Source organism: Triturus cristatus, chromosome 9, assembly GCF_964204655.1.
Source record: "Triturus cristatus chromosome 9, aTriCri1.1, whole genome shotgun sequence".
In the NCBI taxonomy this organism is placed as follows: domain Eukaryota; kingdom Metazoa; phylum Chordata; class Amphibia; order Caudata; family Salamandridae; genus Triturus; species Triturus cristatus.
The window spans coordinates 954918205-954940209 of NC_140592.1; the positions used below are offsets into that span (position 1 = coordinate 954918205).

The 22005-nt window shown below is 47.4% G+C and overlaps 1 protein-coding gene across 4 annotated transcripts in view; it reads left to right on the forward strand.

The window, feature by feature from the left end:
• Positions 1 to 697: 697 nt before the first annotated feature.
• KCNK10 (potassium two pore domain channel subfamily K member 10) overlaps positions 698 to 22005 on the forward strand; it is a 375826-nt gene continuing 354518 nt past the window's right edge. For 2 of the 4 annotated variants that reach the window (XM_085626582.1, XM_085626584.1), the window contains exon 1: positions 698 to 1251. In XM_085626582.1, coding sequence (XP_085482708.1) covers positions 1248 to 1251 — 4 coding nt within the window. In that variant the 5' untranslated portion in view covers positions 698 to 1247. Of the gene's footprint in view, positions 1252 to 17283; positions 17698 to 22005 lie in introns of those variants that run through there. The other 2 variants (XM_085626581.1, XM_085626583.1) reach the window with 1 other exon arrangement.

Consider the following 22005-nt stretch of genomic DNA (forward strand, 5'->3'; position numbering starts at 1 on the left):
TCTTTTGGGCTTGAAAGGCGTGATAAAATTGGCATGTGTTCCATACAAGGGGCCTCCAAAATATACTTTGCTTGGAGCCTTCAAAATCCTTAAAATAACACTGGTTATGCACACTAATTAAATAAATAATTTATAGAAATTCCTCATCCTGTTGCAAGACGTAAACTACCAGTGTTTATACCAAAACAAAAAATAATAAAAATAAATAAACGAGCAAATAAATATAAATAAACAAGCAAACAGCACCAGCTCAGCCAATCAATGCCTCTGCCTCTCCCTCTTAACATCAAACAGTCAATCCTCTCACACCTAAAAACATAAACCCACTTCTCAGCGATTCTCCTTCATGGCACCATGTAGAAGCATTGTAACATCTCTCCTCAACTAAAAACAGCATATAGTTACTCCTCGGGAGGGAGGGACGGAGGGAGGGAGGAAGGAACTGAGGGAGGGAGGGAGGCAGTTGTATATTTAGTCCAATATACAATTGACTAAATGAATAAATAGGGATACGGATACAAATACACAAATAAGCAATTAATAGATAAGCATACACATAAATCAACAAGTCTAGGGAATGAACTTGCGGGGGGGGGGGGGGCTGCCCTTGCAGTTCGCCCCGCTCCTGGATTCAAGCAAGAAATGCCACAGATAGCCACGGGAGCTGGCTCGTTCCCCGTCAGCCCCGGTTTGGGTACCACCGCAGGGAAGCAGAGCCCTCCTCCCTCCTCCTCGACAGCAACGCCTTCCACAAGGGCTGCAGCTGTCTGGGAGAGCAGTGCTCACACCGGCGTTCTGCCACCTGTGCCCTGCGGAGCCTTGTTCGCCCTCTCCTGTCCCCAGGATGTCCTCGCACCCTGGCTCCGGGTGCACCTGCAAGCCATGGTAGGAGATGAGGAGTGCAGGCGCAACCTGGGCCCCGGACCCTTCCTGCTAACCGGCACTGAGCCGGCGAGCTGCGCGGAGGCCGCCGCCACAAAGGGTGAAGCTGAGGCCGCCGAGCCCGGAGATGCGCTGGATGCAGCGCAGCGGAGAGGCCCGCTTGGAACGAGACCGAAGGGGCACGGGATGGGCCCGCAGAGCAGCACCCCGCCGCCGGGCCGCGCCTGGAGCAGCATGCCTTCCCAGCTCCGCCCGCTCTCTTTTGTCCGGCTGCCCCCTGTCGCGATAAACAGCAAGTTTAAGGGAGGTTAAAGGATTGAGTGCTGCTGTCCAAGCTGGCGCGCGCCAAAGGGACCTCCTTCACCATGGGTGAGATACATGCGCTCTTTGTTGTAAGGGATGAGATCTCCCACATATTGTAGCCCCTAAGGTGGGCAGAGAGTTGAAGGAATGGAAGGTATCTATGATATGGGTCAACACACATACACACCACACCTGTGTGTGTGTAGTGTGTGTGTGGTGCGATGTACGCGCGGGTGTGTCTGTGCGCGCACATTTCTCTTTATGCATATGTGTTCATTATATAAATGTGTGGAAATATATATTATGACTATATTATGGATACACTGTGTGTTTTTGATGTGGCGTTCACTTTGTGCTATAAGGGTTTTAGCCTTCTTTCTAATTTCTCAGTTTGTTGTTAACAGCCTGCACTGCGGGGCAATGCACTGAGATACAAGCACCCGTGCAACAGTGAATGCCCTTGTCTCCGTCCACTCCCGATGCCACTGCCTCGTGACCGCACACCATCGCCAAATATCTGCCCCTGCAAGCAATGAACTGTGCTACAAGCTCAATATTCGGATCTATTTGTGTTGTGTTCCTGGTCGTTCTATATTGTAAGATGCTAAAGCGCGAACAACACAAGGAGTGCTCGCGCGCGCTCTGCGGGTTGCGTGGCGCCTTCTCCGGCCCCTTCATGGGGCAGGGTAGATACAGAGCTCTGGAGCCGGGCTCCGCGCGTTATACCCGGGCTCCTCAGCCTGCCCTGCTCCGGGGAAGCCCAGTCTCGGAGCCGGCCCCCTGGGTGTGTGGCCAGGGCTGCGTGGATTGGACGTCGCTCTTTTTGTCTCACATATGTACTGTCTGGGAGGTGAGGGGGCGATGTCCGACACCGAAGCCCCCCTGCGCAGCAGGGACTCCATCGCGCTGCCACTGAGTGCGCTTCCATCCTCCCAAAGCAGTGCTTCCTCCCGAGGTCCACCAGCGAAGACAGAGCTAGCGAGTGACTATCTGCAGGGCTTAATTTGTAAAAGAATGAAGTACCAGTGTCCAAAGCGCTGCTCACAAGCACACAGCCGGTGCATAAAATGTCTGCGCGCCGATTACCAAAACTGCGCATTCTTCACTCCACCTCGTGCCGCTCTGATCCACTACCAGTCCCAGACACTCCCTGCCCCTTTATCTCACCCTGCAGGCTTCGGCTTTTCTCCCTTTGAGCCGCTTCACCCTCCTTCTATTCCTCCTTCTTTCCCTTTTGATTTTGCTCTCTATCTAATGAGGAAAAATAAGTGCGGGTCCAAAAAATGTGTCCCGATGGGCTCCACCGGCAACCAGCTCAAATGAAGCACAAACTATCTGCTGCTCCCTTCCCCATCTGCCCTCACAGAATCCTCTTCTGTTCAGCTCTCCACTGCCCTCTGGACCTACCTCTGAGAGAGCGAGAGGCCAGAGAGAAAGAGCGAGAGAGAGAGAGGGGAGAAAGATGGTGCAAAGGAGAGAGAGTGTGTCAGAGAGAGCCAAACAGCGAGGGCGAAGGAAATAGTAAGTGAGAGCAAGGAACAGGCAGCGAGACAGCAAGGGATTGTGGTAGTGCGACAGACTTATTTATTTATTTAGAGTTTTATATATCGCAAACAAGACCCATTTAGGTGACTGAGGGGCATATGTATGAAGCCCATTTCCTGTTCGCAAACGGGCCGATTCTCCCAATCGGCCCGGCGGATTCTCACAATCGGCCCGTTTGCGAACGGGAAAAAGCCTTTTGAGATGTATCATCCCAAAAGGCCGTTGCAAAATAGGGAATCGCAAAATTTGCAATTCCTTATTTTGCGAAAATGCGATGTAAAAAGCACCCAAGCTGTGCTATTTCTCCTTAAGAAATCGCAAATTACCACCAACTTCAAGTTGGTGGTAATTTGCAATTCCTTTGATAAAAGCACTTTTTTGCATTTTTCAAAGTGCCACGTGGCGCACATACATGCCCACATGTGCACACATGCACATTTCAGGGGTGCAACAGGGTGTCCTTTTGACACCCTGGTACCCTTGAAATTGCATTCTCAATTTGCGATTCTCTAATTGAGAATCGCAAATTAAGAATGTCTTCCCTTTCATTCCTATAGGCCTCTAGACCCATAGGAATGAATGGGGAGGTATTCCTTAATTGCGAATCGCAATTTGTGATTCGCAATTAAGGAATATGTAGGATTTTCAAAATTATTTGCAAATCCTACACACATAGTGTTTTGCGATTCTCCAATAGCGATTCTCAAAAAAACGCTATTTGATAATCGCAAATGTATCCTTTGATACATATGCCCCAGAGTGCTTTACAAGATTAACGAAGAGGGTATAATGAAAAACGGTAGGCAATATACAAAAAAAACACGGTATAAGTCCTGAGGACAGTATTTACAAGAGCAAATGGAAAGAAGAGAGCTAAGAACACATAAATAATCATAAGTAATGGTATGAGCAGAGTCTGATAGGTGTCAGAACGGTGTGGAGATGACTGGGAAATGCAAGAAAAACATTGCGGCTCTCGTGGATATGGCCGAAGGAGTGATAAGAAGCAACGACAAACAGGCAGGCAAGAGTCACTCATGAGGAGAGGGAGGTTTGTCCTTAGTGTGAGAGGAATTTGTTGAATAGTAGAATTTTTACTTCTTTCCTGAAGAAAGATGAGGATGGTTTACATCTGATTTCGGCAGGGATTGGGTTCCAGATTGTGGTGGCAATTCCGGAGAAGAATCTGTTGTAGGTTTTTATTTTTGTTGATTTTTGTGGCTTAAGTAGCAGGGGACTTGTGCTTCTGAAAGATCGGTTCCCACCTGATAGGGTCAGTTTCTGGGTCAGGTAAGAGGGGGTATTGTGATGCAGCGCTTTATAGGTCACACATGCAATTTTGAGATAGATCCTAGCCTCAAGGGTAGCCATTTTAATGATTGGAGGTCAGGGGTGATATGATCACTTCTTGTTTTATCATGTGATGAGTCTAGCTGCCACATTCAAAGTAGCCTTCAGCGGTGCAAACTTGATTTTTGGGAGACTACCATAATCTAATTTCGATAACACAAGAGCTTGAGCTGCTGTTTTAAGGTTTGCCGGGGGAAGGGAAGGCTTTAGTTTCCTTAGTGCATGCAGTTGATGGTTAGCTCCTGTGGTGGTGGTGGCACTATTGGTTTTCTTGGAGAGGGCATTGTCCAAGATTATACCTAAGGATTTAGCAGTCAATGATGTGTGGGCTACAGTTCAAGACAGTAAGATGCAGGAGCCAGTCTTTGATACTAGGGGAGATGGCGGGCAGTGGCTTCAATACTAATTCTGTTTTGAGGGCTTTGAGTTTGATGTGGCTATGGGTAAGCCAACGTTGCATTTTTGTCAAGGTGCTATTGAGGATATTAATGTCATTGGAAGAGGCAATTTTCATGTAAGGTTGAGTGTCATCCACATACATGTGGTAGGAGATGTGAGCAAGTTTGAGGATTTAAGTTATGGGCTCATTGAATAGGTTGAAAAATATCAGGGAGAGAGTAGAACCTTGGGGTGTGACAAGCAACACTGGCGACTGATCGGAGAGGGCTTTGTTGATTAGGATGCACTGAGATCTATTGTTCAGGAAAGAGGAGAACCATTTTAGCACAGCACCAAAGAGACCCATCCTGTGTTCTAATGGGTTCAAAAGAGTATCATGATTAACCGCGTTGAACGCCACTGATCGGCAAAGTAGTTTTAGTAGGCAAAATTCATTCTGATCGAGTGAGCATAAGGCATTGTCAACAATGTGGACCAGGGCATTTTTGGGGCTATGACCCAGTCGGAAGCCAGCTTTACATTTGTCAAGGAGTTGGAATTGCTTCATGTGATTGCGAAGCTGTGAGTGCACACACTTTTCTACGAGTTTGGCTGAAGTTGGGATTTTGGATTTAGGGCGGTAGTTGTTGGGATCTGACTGGCTGGAGTTGGCTTTTTTTGAGGGTAGGAGTAACCTGGCCACTTTTGAGGCAGTCGGGAATGGGGCCTTGGGTGAGTGAGGCATTATTATAGTTCATAATGGGAGTAGAAGGTGAATGGAGTCATTGAGGAGCTTGAAAGGAAGAGGAGTGTTGAAGTGGTTGGAGTATTTCAGAGAGGTCATTGGTTTTAAGATGTTTTTTTCATCGAAGGTTTCAAAGCTAGAACAGGTGGTGATATGTTTAGGTATGAGGGGAGGAGGATTTCTTAGGCATTCTTCCTGATTGAGTGGGATGGGGTGTAGGGGGGTTCGCATGGTAAGAGTTTCATATTGTTCTAGACTGAGCAAGAGAGCAAAAGTGTCAAAGAAAAAATCATAGCTTTTGGACTATAGAGGGAATAAGGCCTCTGGAACAGGAAGGATATCGTCTGGGTGTAGCAGGATTGGGGTCTCTCTATCTGGAGAGAGACCCCTATCTTAAGAAAGAGGGAGAGAAAGAGAGAGAGAGTGCTTCTGGTCTATAGAGGGACTGAGGGAGAGAGCGAGAGAAAATGCTTAGCTTGTAGTGTGTAGCGAGATTAAGGGCAAGAGAGACAAAGAGGCTGAAAGAGAGAATGCGAGAGCTTATCTTCTGAGGTGAAGAGTGAGAGTGGGCTGAGAGAGGGGTGGGTCTTTCAGCATCTGGAAAGGATGAGGGCGCTAGAAGAAGTAGATTTTACAATCTGGGTTGAGGGCATGAGTGCCATTCCAAAGAAAACCTATACAGAGAATAAGGGTTACAGAGAAAACACAACAGAGAAACCTTGATGATAATTTTATTGACGTGAGCAGGACTCTAAAAGAAGCACCGACAAAGCCAATAGGTCTTGCATTTGGAATGTATTGCCTTTGGGAGAATCTTTTTGGTGATGATGTACAGCATTGGTAAAAAGCAAAATGCCTGTTGCAGATGCCGTGCAGTGTAGGGGAAACAAAGGCATCATGATGCGATACGCAAATCGTGTGTATACGTCATTATTATACCAGACTTTGCTTAATTCAATAGGTGCGTCCATGCCTGTCTCATGAGGTATGCTTGCACAGCGTCACCACGCATGTGCATGCCTATTGAATGATACAGAGCACCATTTTTGTACTTCCTTGTTTACCAATCCAAGATGGTGTTCCTCACTTTGTGAGGTAAATGAAAAATAAATAATTTTCAATTGTGCTAAAAAGTCTTACAGGCATTTTCAGCAAGCAGAACAGTCCGACAGCACAAGGGAGCCGTCCACAGAATATAAAAGTAGGGTGGGTCGGAAACAGAAGAGCAAAAGAGGGGAAGCAGCATAGACTGGGTGTGAGGGGAGGATTAAATAAAAATAAAATATAGCAATAAAGAGGGAAAAAGCAGCACACGAGGGCGAGAGAAACACGGACCGTGGGGAAAAGCGGCACGCAAAAGAAAGAGCAACTTGGAGCTTGGAAGGTGGTGGATATCTGAACAGGCGCATGAGGGAAAAAACTGGAAAACTCATGCACTCTCAAGGGATGCCTAATGCAAAAGAGAATATTCCCCTGAGCTTTGGAAGGATAAAAGTTTCCCAAACAAAAAGATGGTAATAGGCTATGCTCCAGTGGAAGGACAAGCATAAGGAGAGGCAAGCAAGCCATTGAAGAAGCAACGACAAATGAGAATGACAATAAAGCCAATCAATGTTAGGCAATGGGCAGGCTAGAAGCACGCTGTCAGCTTTGGTACAGTCTACAGTAGACTTTCACGTACAGACAACTAAAAGCTGTCTGGTCGGTGAGACCTCACGAAACTGTCACAAGTTCCTACACAATAAAAATGTATTTTGTCCACCTTCTCCTAAACGTACCCTAACATTATCCATAATCGTAATCTCCACTGATTCCAACCTGAACCCTAAAACTAACATTCACCTTGACGTTAATCCTGGACTTAATCTCTCAACCTTACTTGACCCCCAATGGTAGTAACCCATACCTGTAATGTCTTCCCCTAAACTAACACTTACTTGATCTTTTTCTAGCACCTTTAACCCCTTTATTTAAATCTTTTATAAAACTAACCTCAAAAGTAATATTTTTAATGAGATGCATTTTTTCATTGTATCAACCTATAACCTTTGTACTGATAGCTAGTGGTTTCCCTAAATGAATTTGTATGCAATAACTATGCCAGAGGTCTCCAATCTTGTAGTCCGTCGTAGTACTGGTAGCTCATCTGCTCTATGCCAGAGGTCTCCAACATGTAATCCGGGAGGTACTGGTAGCTCATCTGCTGTATGCAAGAGGTCTCCAACATGTAGTCTGGGAGGTACTGGTGGCTCATCTGCTCTATTCCGTAGGTCTGCAACATGTAGTCCGGGAGGTACTGGTAGCTTTTCTGCTCTAGTCTGAAAGTCTCCAACTTGTAGTCCGGGAGGTACTGGTAGCTCATCTGCTTTATGCCAGAGGTCTCCAACATGTAGTCCGGAAGGTACTGGTAGCTTTTCTGCTCTATTCCGAAGGTCTCCAACTTGTAGTCCGGGAGGTACTGGTGGCTCATCTGCTCTATTCCGACAGTCTCCAACATGTAGTCCAGGAGGTACTGGTAGCGCATCTGCTCTATGCCAGAGGTCTCCAACATGTATTCTGAGAGGTACTGGTGGCTCATCTGCTCTATTCCGAAGGTCTCCAACATGTAGTCCAGGAGGTACTGGTAGCTCTTCTTCTGTATTCCGAAGGTCTTTAACCCCTTATGTGCCACGCCCTTTCCACCTCCTGTGCCGGGCGTTTCATTAGTGGGTGGGGTTCATGACGAGATAGTCTCGTCATGGGCACAGCGCGACCGTGCTCCATGACGAGACTATCTCGTCATGGGCACAGAAGAGGTTAACATGTAGTCCAAGAGGTACTGGTAGCTCATCTGCTCTATGCCAGAGGTCTCCAACATGTAGTCCGGGAGGTACTGGTAGCTCTTGTGCTCTTTTTCGAAGGTCTGCAACATGTAGTCCGGGAGGTACTGGTAGCACATCTGCTCTATGCCAGAGGTCTCCAACATGTAGTCCGGGAGGTACCGGTAGCGCATCTACTCTATGCAAGAGGTTTCCAAAATGTAGTCTGGGAGGTACTGGTAGCTCATCTGCTCTATGCCAGAGGTCTCCAACATGTAGTCTGGGAGGTACCGGTAGCTCTTCTGCTCTATTCCGAAGGTCTCCAACATGTAGTCCGGAGGTACTGGTAGCTCATCTGGCTATGCCAGAGGTCTCCAACATATATTGTTATTGTTAATTTTTACTTGTAGAGTGCTTAATACCTGCAGGTCTCCAAGCGCTGCAAGAAGGTCAGCGATAGTCCCAGGGAGGGAGTTGTCTCTCAGAAGAGAGTGCTATGTCCGGGCTTCTGTAAATAATAGAGTCTTCAGTTTCTTCCTGACCGGAAGGAGGCCGCTTTCGGAGTGAAGCTGACCAGGCAGCCGGTTCCATAATTGTGGGATGAGGACCGAGAAGTCTCTGCCACCTTTAGTGGTGTAGTTAATCCGTGGACATTTTAGAAGGCCCTCCGTGGCGTTCCTTGATATATTTGGGTGCCTGTCCATATAGGGCCTTATGTGTAATGCAGAGGCCTTTGAATTTAGCCCTCTGCTTGATGGGAAGCCAGTGCAGTTGTTGCAGTAGGGGTGAGGCCCGAGTGCGTCTTGGCAACTTGAAGATTAGCCTGGCAGCATCGTTCATCACCACCTGGAGTTTGCCCAGCAATGAGTCGGGTAGTCCAATGTAAAGTGAGTTCCTATAGTCAAGACGGGCTAAAATCAGGGCGGCCACCACTGTCCGCATGGTTGAGAAGGAGAGGATGGGGGAGAGTTTCCTCAACTGTCTGAGTAAGCCCACACAAGTCCCGAACACAGTAGAGACTTGATTTGCCAATGAGAGTTTGGCATGAATTTTAATGCCCAAACATTTTACTACCGGAGCTGGAGACGGAGTATCTCCCAGCTTGTGTGGCCAGTACTGGAGGTTCCAAGGGCTGCTATCATTGGTGACAGCCAAGACCTCTGTTTTATCCAGATTGATTTTGAGAGAATTGGCTCTCATCCAGTTTACCACAAATAGCAGTAAGTCTTTCACCCGTGTGTGAGCTTGTGGGGTGTTTTCTATTTGTAGGATGATTTGTGTGTCGTCCGCATAGTTAAATACCTAGCAGTCCATCAGGGCCAGGTCCCTCACTAGAGGTCTGAGGTATATGTTGAACAGGAGTGGGGACAGCACCGACCCTTGCGGGACTCCACAGGTAATTGACCCCCTCTCTGACACCCAGTCACCCATCTGGATTTTTTGGGTGGGGTCAGTCAGGAATGATGTAATCCATTGTAGGATAGGCCCCCCAATACCAATGTCCTGGATACTTTCCAGGAGTTGGGAGTGATTGACCGTGTCGAACACTGCCGACAGGTCAAGGAGGACTAGGACACATGGCTTTTTGTTGTCTGCTGTGATCCTGATTTCATCAAGTACTGACAACATCACCAACTCAGTACTGTGGTGAGCTCTGAAACCTGCCTGCCTGTCTCCAAGGAGTTGGTCCTCCTCCATAAACCTGGATAGAGTTTGCAGGACATGTTGTTCTATGATTTTGGCCAAGAAAGGGAGTTGGGATATAGGTCTGTAATTTTTCATGTTAGAGGTGTCGGCTCCTGTCTTCTTGAGTAGGGGGATTACTCTTGCTTCCTTAAAATTCCTGGGAACCCTCCCTGTTTCCAGCGAGAGTTTTATCATGGCGAGGATTTCTCCCTCAATTGCTGGAAGTGCAAGTTTAAAGATCCTAGGTGGACATTGATCTGCGGGTGAGCCTAATTTTATTCTGGTCGCAATGTGTCGCAGGGTTTCTAGGTCAAGAGTTTGGAAGGAACAGATCAACTCTACACTATTTCCACGTGTCTCAGCCTCTTCTTTGATAAGTTGTTTAAAGGGGGATTTGTCAATGTCAGCCAGGATATCTTGTACTTTATCGGAAAAGTAGAATAGGAATTTATTACATTGTTCCTGGCTTGATGGCGCATCCTGCGTCTTCTTTTGGCTCAGTTCCTTGAGGATTTGAAATGTTTCTGTTTGTTTGTTCGTTGCCTCCAAGATCCTGTGTTCATAGTATTCAGCTTTCCTACTAAGAAGCGCTTTTTTATAGGTTTTTTAGCCCTGTAATGTACGAGAGCTTGCGGCTCATAGGCTTTGCGCCAGTCTTTCGTGGTGGCGAAGCGTACGTTTCAGAGCCCTTAGCTCTTCCGTGAACCAAAGTGCGCTCTTGCCCATGTTTCCTATTTGAATTTTCTTAGCTGGGGCTAATTTATTAATGGCAAATGATAACTGATTGGAGATGCATTCACTCTTCAATATCAGCTGTCTCCGGCCTCCTAGGGGAGTTTTCTCGAAGAGCGTTCTCTAAGCTGGAACCCTCAATTGTATTCCAACTTCGCACCAGTTTCCAGTTGGGTGGAGGGCGTAAATAGCGCCTAGCTGGGGAAGTAGGAGATTGGTAAAATAGTGGTCTGACCATTCACAAGGAGTCGTATACACTAAGTTCACTAATGGGAGAGTTGTTGTCCAAACCAGGTCTAAGGTATGTCCCCTCTCGTGGGTGGGGGTCGTTACTAGCTGTTTAAACCCAAGGGTGGATAGCGTTTCCTCTAACTGTTGAGCCTGTGGCCCTCTGGGTTGTTGGTCCCAGTGGTAGTTAAAGTCTCCTACCACCAGAAGTTGTTGGAATATTGAGCGGAGATTGGTGACACATTCGGTGAGGAGATCCATGAAACGTGGGGGGCATTTAGGTGGGCGGTATGCCACCAAGATTGCTATGCTTGAAGAGCTGTGACAGACATTAATCATTAAAATATCTGCTTCTTCCAGGTTTTCTCCCGACAACTTCTCAATTGTCAGTTGATTTTTGTAGAAGCACCACCCCCCCTCCTCTTTTCCCATCTGACCTGTTATGCCAGATGGCGTCATAACATCGGGGAGTGATGCAGTTATAGTTGGTCCAGAATCATCATCGAGCCATGTTTCAGTCAGTGCTAAGATGACAGGGGCTTCCTCTTGTAGGTAGGTGAAAACCTCACGGGCATGTTTCTGTAGGGAGCGCGTGTTGAGGGCGGAGATTTTTATGTTATTACTGTCGCTTGGGTTGTAACTTCCAGGGGTGTGAGTGGGTTTAGAGCTAGGTGTCTCCCTCTCCTGTGAGATGAAGAGTCCTTCTCTATGGAGTAAATTTACTGTTTGTTGTTTCAGGGGGCTGGATCTGTGATCAAGGGCTCTTAATTCATCCCCCGAGTATGACCGAAATTGGCCAGCTTTCCTGGAGGTAATGGCAGCTCATCTGCTCTATTCCGAAGGTCTCCAACATGTAGTCCGGGAGGTACTGGTAGCTCATATGCTCTATGCCAGAGGTCTCCAACATGTAGTCCATGAGGTACTGGTAGCTCATCTGCTCTATTCCGAAGGTCTCCAACATGTAGTCCGAGAAGTACTGGTAGCTCATCTGCTCTATTCCGAAGGTCTCCAACATGTAGTCCGGGAGGTACTGGTAGCTCATCTGCTCTATTCCGAAGGTCTCCAACATGTAGTCCGGAAAGTACTGGTAGCTCATCTGCTCTATTCCAAAGGTCTCCAACATGTAGTCCGGGAGGTACTGGTAGCTCATCTGCTCTATTCCGAAGGTCTCCAACATGTAGTCCAGAAAGTACTGGTAGCTCATCTGCTCTATTCCGAAGGTCTCCAACATGTAGTCCGGGAGGTACTGGTAGCTCATCTGCTCTATGCCAGAGGTCTCCAACATGTAGTCCGGGAGGTACTGGTAGCTCATCTGCTCTATTCCGAAGGTCTCCAACATGTAGTCCGGGAGGTACTGGTAGCTCATCTGCTCTATGCCAGAGGTCTCCAACATGTAATTCGGGAGGTAGTGGTAGCTCATCTGCTCTATTCCGAAGGTCTCCAACATGTAGTCTGGGAGGTACTGGTAGCTCACCTGCTCTATTCCGAAGGTCTCCACCATGTAGTCCGGGAGGTACTGGTAGCTCATCTGCTCTATTCCGAAGGTCTCCAACATGTAGTCCGGGTGGTACTGGTAGCTCATCTGCTCTATGCCAGAGGTCTCCATCATGTAGTCCGGGAGGTACTGGTAGCGCGTCTGCTCTATTCCGAAGGTCTCCAACATGTAGTCCGGAAGGTACTGGTATCTCATCTGCTCTATTCCGAAGGGCTCCAACATGTAGTCCGGGAGGTACTGGTAGCTCATCTGCTCTATTCCGAAGGTCTCTAGCATGTAGTCCGGGAGGTACTGGTAGCGCATCTGCTCTATTTCAAAGTTCTCCAACATGTAGTCCGGGAGGTACTGGTAGCTCGTCTGCTCTATGCCAGAGGTCTCCAACATGTAGTCCAGGATGTACTAGTAGCTCATCTGCTCTATTCCGAAGTTCTCCAACATGTAGTCCGGGAGGTACTGCTAGCTCATCTGCTCTATGCCAGAGGTCTCTAACATGTAGTCCGGGAGGTACTGGTAACTCATCTGCTCTAATCCGAAGATCTCCAACATGTAGTCCGGGAGGTACTGGTAGCTCATCTGCTCTATGCCAGAGGTCTCCAACATGTAGTCCGGGAGGTACTGGTAACTCATCTGCTCTAATCCGAAGGTCTCCAACATGTAGTCCGGGAGGTACTGGTAGCACATCTGCTCTATTCCGAAGTTCTCCAACATGTAGTTCGGGAGGTACTGCTAGCTCATCTGCTCTATGCCAGAGGTCTCTAACATGTAGTCCGGGAGATACTGGTAACTCATCTGCTCTATTCCGAAGGTCTCCAACATGTAGTCCGGGAGGTACTGGTAGCTCATCTGCTCAATGCCAGAGGTCTCCAACATGTAGTCCGGGAGGTAATGGTAGCGCATCTGCTCTATTCCTAAATTCTCCAACATGTAGTCCGGGAGGTACTGGTCGATCATCTGCTCTTTGCCAGAGGTCTCCAACATGTAGTCCGGGAGGTACTGGTAGCTCATCTGCTCTATTCCGAAGGTCTCCAACATGTAGTCCAGGAGGTACTGGTAACTCATCTGCTCTATGCCAGAGGTCTCTAACATGTAGTCCGGGAGGTACTGGTAACTCATCTGCTCTAATCCGAAGATCTCCAACATGTAGTCCAGGAGGTACTGGTAGCTCATCTGCTCTATGCCAGAGGTCTCCAACATGTAGTCCGGGAGGTACTGGTAGCTCATCTGCTCAATGCCAGAGGTCTCCAACATGTAGTCCGGGAGGTACTGGTAGCGCATCTGCTCTATTCCGAAGTTCTCCAACATGTAGTCCGGGAGGTACTGGTCGATCATCTGCTCTTTGCCAGAGGTCTCCAACATGTAGTCCGGGAGGTACTGGTAGCTCATCTGCTCTGTGGAAGCAGCTTGTAGAATTGGAGACCAGCCCAGTATGTCATTATAGAGTCTGGGCACATTGAAGAAGACAGTGTTGACCCAAATGTGGACCCTTGAAGTGGCAGTCAGCCAATCAATGGCAGGGCCCCATGCTAGCATTCAAACACACACGTTGATGGCCTGCAACATGACCACCTGTCTCCACTTTCGCTTGAGTTAAGTCCCATGGAGACTGGTACCTTTGCAGGCCTCCTTGTCATCAGTCCGATTGTGCGTGTATGAATGCCGGTCCCAGTATGAATAGCCAGAGTGGGGTTGCTTCAGTGTGTGACTGCAGCAGCCAAAGTGAAAGACCATGAGGAAGATGGTTGAGCAGCCCAGAAACTGAGCAGTGCAGGGGTGGATTGAGAGTGGCAGCAGTTAACAACCTCACTTGTTTCGGGGGGTGTTTGGATGTGTGTGCATGTGTCAGTGTGCATATATGCACACTAATGTGCAGGTTGTATGTGCTTATGTGTGTGTCTGGCATTGCACTCTCCTTGAAAAAAAGCCATCCCTACTGTAAGGGACCGACAGAACTACCTGAATAATCCCCTTCCCCATCAGAAGGGGTGAATTTTAAGCACAATTGTGTATTATTGTGGCTTAATAGCATTCGCCCTTGCCATATTGTGAGTATATGTGCCTTATTGAAGCAATCCCTGGCATATAATGGTCATGATCGTCATATTGTGGTTGTCCTTATCAGTGTGGTTTGCAGCTCTGGCTAAATTGTAGCCCTGACAGAGTGGTGTTCATTCTTAGCATTTTGTAGGCATTATTGGCATTGTGGTCGGTACCTGGGGCTTGTGATGTCAACACATATGCATGTGATGCAGTACTTATCCATTAGAAGTATTTGTACATATGAGTACATGATGGAAATGACAAGTTGATGGTTAAGATACCATATTGTTAATAAAACTAAGAAAAAGAAATTTTGATGCACATTTTTGTTTTTTCTGGAAATGTTAGGCTTTCTTTGAGGAATCAATTTTTTTGAACAACAATGGAAGTGGATATTTGATAGAAAAATGTGTATATACAGAAACTGATATGCTGATGTTTTGAAGACAAAGGGACTGCATTTCCAAACCATTTAAAGCTGATGTTTGAATGATAAGATGATTCATATTGTGTTGCCCATAATGTCTGCTGTTGTTATAGTTGGTGTCAGAGGGCACTTGCTGCTTTGGCTATTAATTCAGTATTCACATGGAGGCATTTTACATTGCTAAGCATTTTCTTGACTTTTCTGTTTGTAACCTCTCTCGAATGTTGGGGTGGCCACTGCTCATAACTATGCATGAGGGGGTCACTATAAGCAGTGATGAAATGTATTAGTAGCCCAGGATGATTTTCATTGATCAGAAGTAACTCTCTTTAGAGAAAAGGTAGGACTCCCCTGGGCTATGCTCTGCAGCCTTTTTGTGGGTAAAGGCGTTTCTCTGTTCAGGTTTCTCTGTAATAACATACTCCATAAAGGGGGTTATTATATCCTGAGATGTAAATGGATTGAGGGAGAGCGAGAGCGCTGGAGATCGATATTAAGAGCGAGAGCCAAACAAAAATGAGAGGAATAGAGAGACAAACAACAGGGGTAAGGATAAGCCAGAGAGAAAGAGAGGTGGACATAGATAGGCTGAAAGAGAGACCTTTTCTTCTAAGATATAAAGAAAGTAAGGGCTCAAGAAAGGATGGAAAAATTAAGGACTCTTTGAGGGATTGACTACTTTAGATCAATTGGATCTTTTGCCAGTCTAGTGGGTTGAATAAGTGCTTTAAAAGAGAGTCTTCCAGTCTTCTCAGACGGAGAAGCATTAAGGGCTCTAGAGGGAGAAATTGCTTTCCCAGGTAAAGCGGGATATAATGTTCTAGATGGAGTTTATTTCCCAAAGTGTAGACGGATTGAGGCTGCTATAGAAAAGTCTGACTTTCTGCAGCAGGGTGGCAGGCTCTAGAAAGAGATCCTATATTCTAGAGTGCACAAGAATAAAGGACTCTAGAAAGAGGTCTGACCTTCTGGGCTACAGCATAATTGTATGCTCTATAGAGATATTTAATTCTGAGGGATTCTTAGTTGCGACTTTATAAAAAGAGAAATGATGTACTGCAGCGGAATTGGCGGCTCTAGACAGATCTGATATCATAAAATGAGAGAGCGTTGGGTCTCTATTTTGTACAGTGTTTAATAGTAAGAGCCTCGGAGAAGGAAATCTGTATTTAATTTATGCACTTGTACATAGGGTCAAGGAGAGAAACATGATCTTCTGTGGTGGAGAGGAACGAATATCCCAGAGCGAGAGGTTCCACTCTGGGTTGAAGAGGAATTGAGTTTTCAGGAGTGAACGCAGGTCTGCTGTGAAGGAGGTGGTCTGGGGTTGAGAGGGATCAATGTCTCGTTGGGGGTCGGGACTGATCTTGGTACAGATGGATTCTTGAATGGGGGGACTCGGATGTTGTGGCACTGAGAGGGATGTGATGCAGGTCTGGAAAGGGACAGAGCTGTTGTTTTGGGGTGAAGAAGGGTGCCAGTCTGGTCGAAGGGGTTCTGAGACGGGTGCAAGTCAGGAATAAGGCGAGGGGTATCATCGCCTCTTGAGGGGGGTTATGATGTTATGGACAAAGATAGACATTTTTGGGATGAGAGGTTCTGATCTTTTGAGTAGAAATGAGTGCAGGTCTGGTATAAGGGGGTATCATCTTCTCTTGAGGGGGGTTCTGATGTTATGGACAAAGATGGACACTTGTGTGATGAGGGGTTCTGAACTTCCGGGTAGAGATGAGTACAGGTCTGGTATAAGGTGGTATCATCTCCTTTTGGGGGGGCTGATAAAATGGGCAAAGATGGACACTTGCGTGATGAGGGGGTCTGATCTTCTGGTATTGCGATGGGGATGCAGGTCTGGAAAATGGGAGATCTCTTTTTATGGGGAACAGAGGGTTTGAGGTCCCTATAGAGGGAAGTGATTTTCGAAAGTAGAATGAGATGTCACTGAGGTCTGTGTAGAGGAAGATATGGGTAGGAGGTGGTATTGCATCATAGTTGCATTTTTATAGCGTGTTATACCCCTGACGAGGTGCTGAAGCAGTAAGAATATGGTAATTTAGGTAGAGGATGTTGTATTTGTAGGGATGTTGAGTTTCATAGCTCCTCACCAGGAGTGTGAAGCACTACATATTAGCTACTACAATACAATAGTCAGTGTGAGTTGTTTAATTAATGAGGGAGTGTAAGTGACTGAGACCCAGGAGACTAGATGTGGTCTGTGCGTGTCTGAGGTCTGCTATTTGGAGCGGAACTGAAATAATGTGAGTGTCGGTAATCTGGGGTGGAGAGATAACCCTCCCCACCAAGACATAGGGAATTTCAAACACCCAGAGTCAAGAAACTGAAATATTAAAGGATTCGAAGTCAAGTCTCGTTTCTCTGGTGTTCTCTCATCTAACAAATAACAATAACTACCATTTAAAAAAAAAAAAACATCGCAACTAAAACAAAAAAAACAATGTGCGAAGTGTGCGCACGGCGAGGTATGCAGCGCGAGGGAGGCGTCCCACGCTCCGCTGAGCAGCAGCACTGCAGTGGCGTGCGGCTGGTGGCGGAGGCGCTCGCAGGCGGCAGGGAGCGCCCCTCCTGACCCCCCACCCTGATTGTCATTCTCCTGGCGGTGCCTGCCGGGCTTGTTTGTTTTGGGCAGCACCAGTGGTGAGGCGGCGGTCGGGTTTCCACCAGCTCCGCACAGGCTGACGTGTTTGCACCACTGACATTGCTCATACTGCAGTGGTCCAGCACCAGTGGGCAGAGCGCTGCGCTCCATCCCAGCCCAGAGCTCGACAGATCTTCAACACCCCACCTCTCTCTCCACTCAACTCCCCGAGGGCTCGACTTAGGTACCTCAGTGCCGACCGCGAGAACTGTGCCACACCTCTGGTAGCAGACACAGCCGCTCTCCGCCCACCCATCACTCGAGCAGCAGCAGCCCCCTCTCCGCCCCTCCCCAATTCATGTTGGACTGCAGCGCTGAGAAGGTCAAGGTTGCGTTTTTTGGCCTGCCCTACCTCTATTTCCCACGCGCCAAAAGGAAGGATGAAGTTCCCGCTGGAGAACCCGCGGAAACAGGTCAACTGGGACCCGTCTCAAGGTGGGTGGCTTTTCGGCGCTCTAGGCACGTGAGTGGGTTGGGCGCCGGGGGTGGGCACAGTTTGGTCGACGCCAGGCTGCATTTCGAGGTCTGCTAGGTCAACACACCTCGGACCTGCCCGGAGACTGCGGGTGTCCCTGAAGGCGAGCATGTCCTGTCAGACAGGGGCACCTAAGGTGATGTCCGGGCACAGGGGTGGGTGTGAAGCCTCAACACTGTGGGTTCTTCTCAGGGCATGCCTTGTGTCTGGGATGCCCATCTCTGTCCTCGTAGGTGGTGACTTGGTGAACGCGACATGGTTTGTCTCATCCTGCTGCCCCTGGAGTGGATGTGTGTGGGGGCGGGGGTAGATTTTGCACCTTCTGTGAAAGGCACATGGACCACTCCTTGTCCTCCGTGGATCCATCTTCCGTGGTATTAATTGCGCATCTCAGGGATGCAAACATTGCAGGAAAGCGGGGCTGGCTGATGAGAGCTCCCTCTGCTCCATCCGTAGGTATGAGATTCGAGGCGCTAGGTCGCAGACAGTTTAATGACATCACAGACAAGGGACCCATCGGAGCCCTCCCTCCTAGGGCAGCAGCCTGGAAGACACTAATACCCCATCATTTTACAGTTAAAATGCGTGCTGAGAGCAGGTGGCACCGCTGCCTTCCACGATGCAAAGCGCTATTAGACGGACTTCCGGTTTCCTCCCAAGCTGTGTTATTTTGTGGGGGTTGTGGTTTCTAGGATACTGTAGGGGAGGGGGCTGTGCTTCTGGCATCTCGCACAGAACGGCAGCACTCGCGCGTGCCATAGAATTCTCAAAACGCTGAATGCAAGGACCCCTGAACGCGCTGCGACGCAGCATGGGGGCCGCAGGGGGCTTATTCCCCTACGCGCAGACGCTTTCACGAGGGGAGAGGGTCCTGCCACCGCGGCGGATCTGTGGCGGTGTGGTCGACCCCACCCGTCGTGGGAGGGACAGCTGCTGGAAGTGACTCAGGGACGGCTTCAGTCCCGGGGACCCTGGCCTTTCACCATGTGAAGCAGTGCAAGGTGTATGCGCGCATCTGTCTGTGCCCCTCAGCAGCCTTCACTGAAGACCGATGTGTGCTTTATGGTGTTTCTGCTGTACAGCGCCTGGAAAATAAACCACTGCTTGCCAGGCGCTGTAATAAAGCCCACGAATGGCGAGAAAGTCAGAGAGATAGGTAGACAGATGTGAGTGTTAGGGAACGGGGCAGACACAGTGCCAATCACAGTTATGGCTGGATGAGTAGGATGCTATGAAACAGCCAGTTTCCAGTTACCTGCATGGACTCTTAGGAAAATCAAAACACAATAGAGAAGAAAAGGGACACACCATGAATCAATATACTGTTAGTTAGACAGACGGCAAAAAACTGACAGAAGATCACACAGACATAGGAAGAAAGAGAGCTCCACTCGTACAGAAACACACACGTTGGTATATGGCTAAACCCAACAAGTCTGTCTGTCTGTCTGTCTATCTATCTATCTATCTATCTATCTATCTATCTATCTATCTATCTATCTATCTATCTATCTATCTATCTATCTATCGATCGATCTGTCTATCGATCGATCTGTCTGTCTGTCCATCTTCCATATTTCTGATTCCTATTTTTTTTATACAATCTCTGCAAAGAAATGCATCTAGATATGTGTACATAGTAAATATATGTGTGTGTGTGTGCACATATAAACATTTATGTGTGTACACACATACGTATATGTGTATACATCTATAAATAGTGCACAAAGAACGGGTATCTGCGCATATACATATAATTGCATACATTTGTATAGTAGATTTTGCATATGTCTACTAATGTTTGTTTTGACTTTTTACATTTGGAATATTTAAGGCTGGCTGTTGTGCTATATATTCACCCTAGTTCCTTACTAGATTCGAGTTATTACACAAAGGTCCATGGACTGACATACAGAAAGGGAGGAAGTCGTTGATTTGCTATTTTATTTCACCCTTCCTGCACACATGATGGTGGAAGTCGATGCACCGAACACATCATGAGTATGGAAGTCAGTGCTTTACAATTGTATCCGCACCTGGTTCGTTTTGCGCCTGTTTACAAGTGTCCGCCACCAAGGGCGGGGGCCAGCCCGCCCCCTGCAGGCGGACCCCGCCCAGGCGCTCGCCTCAGCCCCCTCATTGTGGCTGCAGAACCTCACTCCTGAGGCGAATGTCCCTCCCAGCTACTCCGCCACTGCAGTCTTTTTTCTTTTTTGGGGGAAATAATCAAAAACGTAATGACCCGTGTAACTGACAGGATAAAAAACAACGCATGTCTTTGGAATAGGCGTACACAGCAGCAGCCAAATGTCCTAAATTGAAGCCCGTAACGTCTTCTCTTCTCCACTCCCCCACGCCCTCCTCTTCACGACTGACACGACATGAGGCACACTTCTTCACCATTCTATCGTATGTGCGCATTAGGGACATGCTCTTAAATACGTACCACGCATGAGGGGGGAGTGAAATCCCCTTATGGAGTTCGTGCCCGTTTGTCGATTGGTGGACGAGCCAACAAAGGATCAGGGATAGGCCAGAGACGAGCCAAGGGCGGGCTCTGGCTCTAAGAGCCTGTGACCGAGCCGAGCTTTCACAATATTTAGCAGTTCAATCATGTAGCACACATGAAGGTAGAGGATGAGAAGGTATCTCCAAAAGACAAGAAAGTGTATTTATTTAACACTCACGGAAGCGTCTCACCGTAGTACCTGACATTATTTGAGTAGTATTTAATAAAAGTGGATTTTTAAACATGAACTGAGAACCATTCCTGCCCCGACCCTGATGTCTGACCCTGCAAGTCTGTTGTCAATTACACCTTAAATGCTGCACAGACTTCTATTATAGTTGGAACGCAATTATAGGCTATTAATGAAAAACAAACACAAGCGAGGTTTTTGTTCAGCACACATCTTAAACTCACATATTTGAGGTACTCTTAAATGTGGTAACTGGTAAGGAACAAAAAATGAGGCTCGCTAATATAAAGCATTCGCCTAGGATCACACAATTTGGTCAAACACGGAAGCAGGGATTGATTCTGTGTTTCCAGTTTGCCACTGCGCAGTTCAGCCTCTGGAAGGGTATCTTTCTGACATCAAAGTTTAATGGTTTGTCCTTAATTCCTGAAGGATATGTTAGATCATGGGTGACAGGCAGAACCCCCGTTTTATTTTGGGCAGATTAATATAGAACAAACCTCTCCCAACATCATAAGTGCACCTCACAAAAGGAACAGACTACTTTACATTTTTTTCAGAACAGAGGGATTTGCCAGGATTTAGAGGAGGGTGAGCTGAGGCCTGGATTTGAACTCGGTTTCTGATAATACATGTTCGGCAGCTGCAGCCAATAGACCACATCATCTTCAGTTAGAGCTCGGCTCGTTTTGGGCTCGAGGTTCAAAGAGCACCTCGAGCTGAGCTAGAGCTAGGCCCCTGGCTCGAGCTTCCAGAGAACCACCCACCTCTGCTCGTGTGAGTCTGTGCGTGTCTTCCTCTTCACTGCAATGGGCCCTTTCCCTAAGAACAGGACAGCATATTTTTCAAATAATAATGCAGTTATCAGTTGGACGATTGAAAACTATCCTTATTAATAATGCATTGTTCTATTTTCGAGACATATATGGGAAAGGGACACTAACTCATCCCTCGACTTCCGTTTATACTTCCAGGGCCTTGCAAGGGAAAGTTAGCTAGTTTTTTTTTCTGTTTGTTTGTTTATTTATTTATCAATGTGTCTATATCACAATTGTATGTAGTACACCTTTACCCAAGATTCAAATCAATGAGGTTTATATAAGGGACAACGGGTGGGGCGCAGGTTCTCCAGTGCTACGGTAACTAAAACCTCTTTACAATACCATGGATGATAAATAAATGTAGTTTACGAATTATATTAAAGCCTGCATCAAAATAGGAGCAGAAACATCGAGGTGGAGGGGGTGTTTTGTTAGAAGGAAGAGGTGGGTGGGGAGGCAGGTGAGAAGAGAAAGGAAGAGAGGAGAAAAGGAAAGAGCCGGAGGTTTGTGACAATTTAAGGAGACAAGGAGAATAGTGGGGATTAGGAGGAAAACGAGAATAGTGCCGTGTTCTAGGTCAAGGCAGAGTTTAAATTGAAGGAGGTCTTCCAGACGTCTGTGGTCTTCGGGTAGGAGTTCTAGGAAGCTGGAGCGGCCCCAGAGAAGGACTGGGTTCCGCTAGCAACCAGTATGCTTCTCCTCTTTAGTCAGGGATCACCGCTGGGGAGTCACATCAAGCGGCGGCACA